Here is an 8,198-nt window from a genome sequence, read left to right on the forward strand (position 1 = left end):
CCTCCACTCCCTCCGTTGGTGACACCGTGGGGCGTTGGTGGCCTGGGCTCCTACTATCACACCCTACTCAAGGCTCCTCCCTGGCTCTTACCTCCGTCATCTCCACCCTGGACTCCGTTTGCCATCCTCCTGGTCGTCCATCCTCATCAGCCTCCACCAGTTTTGAATGTCAAATATTGTGTCAAGAGCCCTTGCTTGGAATTACTTATCAGTGGATTAAAGGTGTGTGTGGGTGTTTTTTTTTTTCTTTAAACATTGTCTTTGTGTAAATTCACTGACAGTACAGTGACAATGATTATGATGAGCATTGTATTCTAAGAAGTGTAAGCTATATAGATTGTTTGTTTTGACTCCTAGTTTTCCCTATCAGAGCCAGCCAAATTGCAGGACCTCTGGCCACACAGTCCAACTAAGGGTACATTTCAGCTAGAAAAAGTGATACCCGTGCATACCCTCTATATAGTGAATTATATGAGGTTTTGTTACCTACAATGCATTTTGAAAGACTACATCCAGTGTTCACTTGCCAAAACACTATTTCCTAAATAATAGAGAGTGAATAACTGAGCTTGAAAAAGAGATGCAGTTTGTCTTATTTTAATAAAAGTCATTATTTTTGTTTTCTTTGCGCACAAAAAGTATTATTGTGGCCTTGTCTTATGGGTTTGGAACGGCATGAGAGTGAGTAATTAATGACAGAATTTAATCACTTTAAGTAAAGGGTAATCCACTAGGTGTATGTTACACAGTTTAAATGCACAATATAGAGAATAAATAATTGAAAAGTGCATTGTGTCCTTTAATAAAGGAATAAGCCCCAAGATAACACTCTGAATTGTGCTTCTTAACTAGCTCAGCTTCACCAGAAAGATCATGCTGGTCAACAATGACATGTTGTGTGGACAGATATAGTCGCTGGTAAGAGCTGTGCAGAACCAGCTGCACTAGAACAGTTGATTCAATTATCAAATATGTGACAGAAAATATCTCTAACACATAAAATACATGTATGAATAAAACATTCAACTCTGTTTTTTTCTTTTTCCAAGAAGTTTTACAGTTTCTGGCATGATGACCCATTTGAATTGGAAGAATCCGAGTGTATCAATTTATTCCACAATCCAAATCACAAAAGCACAAATGTGAATAATCCAAAACAGAAGTCATAAATCTGGGTAACAAACAGAAAATTGTATGCAAGATTGTATCAGAGAGTGAGAGACATTGCTTTCCTTGGCTGCTATAGTCCAAGTGTGAGTTTGACGCAGATGTCCTATAAAATCTCTATAAAACAAACCTTATAGAATCACAAATGTACTCACAAACATCATCTTTTCAATTAAGTCATTAAAAGTGTTTGTGCTCCAAACCATTTTCTGGCATCAATCAGTTTTGATTCATCCAAAATAAACAAAACAGCTTTTCTGTTCTTATTATGGACTAAGAGCAAACAGAAGATTTGAAGAAAGCACCCTATTTGCTGAGGGCTTTCCCCCTTTCTGTTAATTTATTTGATGGGGTTCTTGGAACTGTGCTTTTCTGGATTTTCAGTTGCTGATCCGCACCAGCACGCTCCATGACCCCTTATGAACCCCAGTTCAGAACTGAAAAGCAATACAAGCAATATAATGAGACAAAATGCTCCCAAGACACATCCTGATTCTCAGTAAAATTATGGGCTGTTTATTTAAATAATAACACTCAACTAGGACTCATTGCGAACGGAGTATGTAGAAAAAGAATTAATTATATGGTAGTCATGTATGATTACCTTTTATTTGGTCTCCAGAGGGCGTCTCTCTCCACTTGTTTATATTCCTGTGCTGTTAAAACATCTCTGGGCTCTCTGTTCAGCTTCTCTTGGGTTCGATACATGCCACTATATGGGTTAAACAGGGAAAAGTTAAACACGCGTGATATGTTAGTCCAGTTGTACAGTCTTGATCAACTTGAGAACTTCATGGAGTGTTTATGGCATGACATGAGGTTGGATTTCACGTACATTAATCATGCAACTTAATTCATCTTAACTCATACTTAACCTTGTAAAGTATCATATTTAATACAGCCTTTAACTTGTCAACATGATCAAACCTTCTCTGAGAATCTGTTGTCCACAATCTCCTACATGCCTTCTATCATCTACATCTACATGCCTAAACACTTACTGGACTGAAGCAACTTGGGTTTACCTGATTATCCATTCATCAAGAAAAATAATGTTCAAATGTGAGTATCAATTATTTTAGAGGAACGTTTATTTGTTGATCACTCAATCGTCATTGCATGTTTTTACACAATAAAAACTACAGAGCTTTGATAATTTAATTTACATTACAAGCTATCATATATTTCATGTTAATTTTTGGTAATATAAATATCAGCATCTGCACCAAATTGCTTATTTTTGCTCAGTTTGGGACTGATTATATCATAATCTATGAGCTATAATGATGTGTCAGATATGATAATTCAAAATAAAAAAAAAAAACACACATGCAAACTTTTTTCTAAAGTTTCAATAAACTGTTCCATTAAAAAAATTATGTGATGCTACATCACATTACATTTAGAATATGCACTTTATCTGACTATTATTTGATATGTCAGGCTTTACAGGGTTAAAAGTTATTAATTTTTGCTCAGTGTTGCATTTAAAATCTGCAAATCTAATACAAATATAAAACAAATTACACTAAAATTTTAAATGGGCACGACACTTTTGCAAAAGCAATTAGTGTTGCTGGTAGAGGCTGCATTTTGTGCAGCACTTAATCCAATTAGACTTCATTTCCTTTAGCTTAAGAATCATTTTGGAGTCATTAATTTCATCCAGAAATCCACCTGCTTGTCCCTGTTTCCTAAGCAACCCACAAATAGGTCATGTTGCTACATTACTTCTTTGTTCTCTCCGGCTGGCTAATTTGGAGTTCTTTGTGCAGCAGGACATTTCTCAGGGACTCAGTCTCTCGCTCTTCATCCATTAAGTCTCTTTGAAGGCAACAGTTGGTGCCTCCCAGTGTCTCACAGAAGGCTTCAGTAGGAGCAGCAGGAGAAATGGATTAGTCCATTGTGTTATTTATTTTTGATTGTAGTCAGGGATGTGGTTGTAAGCTGGTGTGACCAGATAATTTGATGCATTATATTTGGCTGAATGCAAAAGAATTAAAGCAACTGAGCGAGCTTACCCATCTCTCTCTAATATCTTCAAAAGCAGTGGGTGGGTCATCCAGACAAAGGAATTCTCTGACTGCCTCACTTCAGTAGAAAGAAAGCAGTGTTTCTCTGTTACCTCATGTTTTTTTCCATTAAAATGTGACATTAGTATATATATACTTTAGAGTTCTGCAGGTTTGGAACAACATGAGGGTGAGTAAACGATGACTATGTTTTCAAGTCTGTTGGAAAAAGAAGCATAATGTAAGTACCTATTTCTCACATCTTTACGAACAATCAGGTTTTGTAGAAAGTTTTGCAGGCCCAGTTGTCTCTCTTCTAGAAATTCAGCGCTGAAGTTCTTGAACCAGCGCTTGGGTGGTAGGGCAAAGTCAAACGAAGGAAACACCTTCAGCTGAAAACACACACATATAGAGTCACCCACATCTAAAAGAAGGAAATTCTAAGAAAAACCGAGCATGTCTCCATTACTGTACCGTCAGCTGACATGAGTCACCTGTGCCTGACCTTGTCATGTAGTCGAGAAAAGTCTGTGTATCGTCTAAAAATGTGCCAGCTTTCTTCTGGTGCACGCTTCACTAAGATCTTGTAGACCTGAGAAGAGCAAAAAGGGAACATCAAGTCCTCTTTATCACTAAAAACAGCCTTTGAATCATTTTCCAACTGTTTCCATGTGATTCTTAAAGGGATAGTTTCACCTAAAAATGGAAATTCTATCATTTACTCACCCTCAAGACTTTTGTTCATCTTCAAAACAATAATAAGTGTATTTATAATAAAAACTGACCATTCAAAACGTTATTAAAAATAATGTAAAAATATTCCAGTTCAGTGATTTAAACCAAGTATTCTGAAGAGACATGATCATTGTAAATGCTGAACAGATCTAATTTTGGGTTTTTTCACATATAAACAACTGATTAACGCACATTGATTCATGTGGATCATATTTACAATGTTTTTATAAGCTCAAAGTTTTGGTTACATGGACTTTCAATGGACAGACAGAAATCTCTCAAGTTTCATAAATAATATCATAATTTGTGTTCCGAAGTTACGTTTTTGGACCGACATGAGGCTGAATTAATTTTTGGGTGAAAACCCAAATTCATTTTTGGGTCATGTTTGTTTTGTTTTGAGGCAAAGGCACAAAATGATGTTTTATGATGCTTTATGATGCTTTTGTTTCCTTTTAAAGTGTGAAGCTCCAGTCCCCATTTTTTTAAGTGCAATTATAATAATATTATTATTATTAATATTGTGTTTCATACGGGAAAAAAAACAAAGACATGCGGGTTTGGAACAACATTAGGGAAAAGAAACAATGACAGAGTTTCTATTTTGGAGAGAAATATGCCTATTGAGGGCTATACATTTAAAATATGAACAACAGCCAATCTAATATAAATTCAAAAAGAACCACAAACAAGTAAATCCTTACTGTAAACTTTGTCTTTTCCTCTATGACCTTATATCCAAGCAAGGTGACCTTGAGTGTCCTTTCTTCATTGCTTTCTCTGCAAAACCCATTGCTGTAAAACTCCATCGCATTCCCTCTCCTTACAACATCCGGACTGTGGCTCTGGTAAAACATGTTGTATCTTCTGCAATGGACCTGGTGAAAAGAAAAGAGTCATATGTTAGCAGAAGTTGACTGAATGTCATCTTCTGCATTCCTCACTATTAAGAGAAGTGAATCAGGTCACAAATGAGACACGACCAAACCACACCTTCTCAATTTTAAAGTCATTTGTATTTGTAAGGTATGGTGAATGTGGATCTACAAAAACCTAGCATAAAAATTATTTGCAATGTTTTTCACCCCCTTATTTAATTTTAGCGACATTTTATTACAGTTATCTGAAACAGTATTGCAGAATCATGTAGCATCTGAGTACTGGTCTGAGAGAAAAACAATGACAAAGTATCAAGGCATTTTGTGATGTAGCTAGTCATTTAATTAACGAAGAATTAAGACTGGTCCATTGTTCCTCCCTGCTGTTTAATGACTGGTTTCACAACGCCATAAAAGTTCCCCAATGACTGCTTTTGTTTTGCATTTTGTTATTAGGTGTGGAAAAATCGCTGCTGGGATCCATCAGGACAGATGTGAAATCCCGCTGCAGGAGTTCCTGCTAGGCACTAGATGGCGCCATTGGCTCTTGCGGTGGGTATTAAATTCACCGGATGGTAACAAGTCCTTTTTAAAAATGCATTTAAATCAGTCTGTAAATAAGCGAGAAATATCCATTGTTCACGATAAACTAGCCATTTTGTTTATGATATGTTAGTTACTGAAAGTCAGTGTCTGGTATGAATATGGACTAGGCCTATATGTAGTAATAAAATATCTAGAAATCAGTCGAAAATTATCTCAATATTTTCTAGGATGCATTACATACTTGATTTTGCTAAATGTATTATAACTGTAATGTAGTTTTGGTTGTGTGTGTGTGTGTGTGTGTGTGTGTGTGTGTGTGTGTGGGCATACCAGACAGAAACATCTGTATTTCATTCTGCATAAATATAAATATGAAGTATAAAATATCTCAGCAGCATGGGCACCCCACCATGTACAACAATCTGTTTTCAATCTCTCAAAGCAATACTTCCCCCAGGTATGTCCAGAAGTGAAGTACTGTTTGTTCAACTCTGTTTAATGCTGTGAATGCCAGCCGGAAGGGCTGAAAATATTTCCATTTTGCTTTGTTAAACCTGTAAAAATATGACAAAAAATATTAGGGTTGTCAAAAAATTACAATAACTTTTCTTAATCTCATTGTTTTTTTCCAGTTCCTTTTTTTATGAAAGAAAACTAAATAAATTCACCGGATGGTAACAAGTCCTTTTTTAAAAATGCATTTAAATCAGTCTGTAAATAAGTGAGAAATATCCATTGTTCACGATAAACTAGCCATTTTGTTTATGATATGTTAGTTACTGAAAGTCAGTGTCTGGTATGAATATGGACTAGGCCTATATGTAGTAATAAAATATCTAGAAATCAGTCAAAAATTATCTCATTATTTTTTAGGATGCATTACATACTTGATTTTGCTAGTACTGTTTGTTCAGCTCTGTTTAATGCTGTGAATGCCAGCCGGAGGGCTGAAAATATTTCCATTTTGCTTTGTTAAACCTGTAAAAATATGACAAAAAATATTATAAAAAATTACAATAACTTTTCTTAATCTCATTGTTTTTTTCCAGTTCCTTTTTTATGAAAGAAAACTAAATAATGTGTTTAATGTATTACATTGGACGATTGATATTCAGAATGTTTGTTTTTCAGCTAAAGCATTGTTTTTAGGTGACTTTAATAATTAATGCTATTGCTAAATGATATCCAGAATAATTAAACAAGCAAGAATGTGTTTTCTGATTAGATTACATCACAAATGACATTCAGAAAAAGTCACAACTGTGCAATATTGCTTTTATAACAACAGTATAACATGATGATGATGATGATGATAATGTAAAAGCTTATATTGAGTAAGACACAGTATTAGACAAACTATTTCCAATTACCTTGTCTATTTTTGCTGCACCAGTAAAAACAGTTCTTAACAAAGCCAAGGTAAGTGTTTTGGTTCAAAAACATTTTATGCTGTGCTGCTTGAAAGTCTGTTCACATACCGATTGCAAATCAGTAAGTTAAGTGGTCTACATGAATTTATATTTATATCATCTATGGAAGGTGTAGGACCATAAAACGTTCATCCAGTCATATTTCTTGGTCCGAGGGCTACCATAGGCCATCCTAACTGCATAATAGCAGAGGTTTCCAGTAACATACAGTGGCACTAAATCAGTGCGGACAGTCGCTTGTCTCCATCTACTGGCGAAACGATGCTATTTTCAAAAAAAAAAAAAAAAATGAGTCACTTAATAGTCACTCTGTATTCTCTGACACTGTCTGGATACAAAACAAACAAACCAAAAACAAACCAAAAAAAACTTGAAAAGCAGTGACATTAAGTTTCATAACTGGGTGTTTCAAATTTCATATTGTTAGATGCCAATCTTTCTTCCACAACTGATGTAACTCTATATTAAAAAATACCAAATAACTTATAATTTCCAGTACTATACTTGGTTGTTATTGACACTATCATCACCATTAACAGAATGAACGATAATGTAACTCAGGGCACTTCCTCTCCCACTGTGCCAAGAGCAAAACACTTCAGGTTACCAAGACAATCAGCTCCATCCCCTGCATGACAGCTTGTTGTTATCATCACTGATCCCAGAACCACAGCCAATGGGGATGAAATTCATTTCTATTGCATGTCAGCATACATTTCTTTCAGTTTCTGTTTTTTACAACAGGCTGGATGCAGTGCCACATTACTGTGAGTGAGGAAAAATCTCTTGGGAATTCCCTTTGTTACATCATAATGGAATAACCCAGGAAGCCTTCAAAAACGTAAACAAACGTCAGTCCGACGTCTTTGACTATTATTTAAACAGTTCAAATAAGTTCAAACCCGTGGACGATAAAACACTATACATAGCCTAACTATATTACATTTAATTGAACTATTATAAACAAACAAATAAATAAACACGATAGCAGTCGAAACTGTGTATCGTTGATAAAATTTCACAGCAAACGTCCAGATAATAATATTTTCAGTTTGAAAAGTTGTGTGTAAAAGTTATTAAACGCTTAATAACAACAAAAAGAATGGTCATTTTAAAAAAGCTGTTCACACTTCACAGTGTTCAGGTCTGGTGAATGTAACCCAAAAAATTTTTTTATCAAATTAAAATGTGGAACCCTTCGACACCCGGAAGCTGAAGTGACATTTTTCCCCCCTTACCTGTATTCCGAGAAATCCCGCCTCCTATGACAGGATTGGCTGTAAGGGTTTATAAGACGTCTGTGATTGGCTAGTTGAGATGTCATTCATCTATCCGCATGTCAAGGGCGGGACTACACGCACACACACACAAAAATAAAACGTTGCGGTTTTAGTCCGACCCACTCATTCACACACCTGCGAAATATTTAC

General features: G+C 35.5%; 1 protein-coding gene across 2 annotated transcripts; it reads right to left on the bottom strand.

Annotated features, from left to right (window-relative positions):
- Positions 1-1,079: 1,079 nt before the first annotated feature.
- LOC109057474 (sorting nexin-16-like) lies at positions 1,080-8,143 on the bottom strand. 2 transcript variants are annotated; one of them, XM_042717912.1, is made up of 9 exons: positions 8,007-8,138; positions 6,226-6,316; positions 4,619-5,892; positions 3,685-3,771; positions 3,429-3,571; positions 3,189-3,258; positions 2,899-3,035; positions 1,772-1,879; positions 1,080-1,604 (listed from the first exon to the last, which is right to left on the bottom strand). In XM_042717912.1, the coding sequence occupies exons 3-9, from the start codon at positions 4,769-4,771 to the stop codon at positions 1,508-1,510; spliced, it is 795 nt and encodes a 264-aa protein (XP_042573846.1). In that variant the 5' UTR covers positions 4,772-5,892; positions 6,226-6,316; positions 8,007-8,138; the 3' UTR covers positions 1,080-1,507. The 2 variants fall into 2 exon arrangements, with proteins under 2 accessions (XP_042573846.1, XP_042573847.1); XM_042717913.1 differs by lacking the exon at positions 6,226-6,316 and having other exon boundaries at positions 4,619-4,792; positions 8,007-8,143.
- Positions 8,144-8,198: the final 55 nt, after the last annotated feature.

This window comes from Cyprinus carpio, chromosome B2 (genome assembly GCF_018340385.1).
Source record: "Cyprinus carpio isolate SPL01 chromosome B2, ASM1834038v1, whole genome shotgun sequence".
Taxonomy (NCBI): Eukaryota; Metazoa; Chordata; class Actinopteri; order Cypriniformes; family Cyprinidae; genus Cyprinus; species Cyprinus carpio.

Bases quoted from the DNA above. Each gene is read 5' to 3' on its own strand.
- LOC109057474 (XM_042717913.1), bottom strand. From the start codon at position 4,771: ATGTTTTACCAGAGCCACAGTCCGGATGTTGTAAGGAGAGGGAATGCG. The intron at 3,036-3,188 runs GTAAGCTCGCTC...GCTCCTACTGAA, and splicing joins AAGATATTAGAGAGAGATGG to GCCTTCTGTGAGACACTGGG. The intron at 1,605-1,771 runs GTAATCATACAT...ATTGCTTTTCAG, and splicing joins CTCTGGAGACCAAATAAAAG to TTCTGAACTGGGGTTCATAA.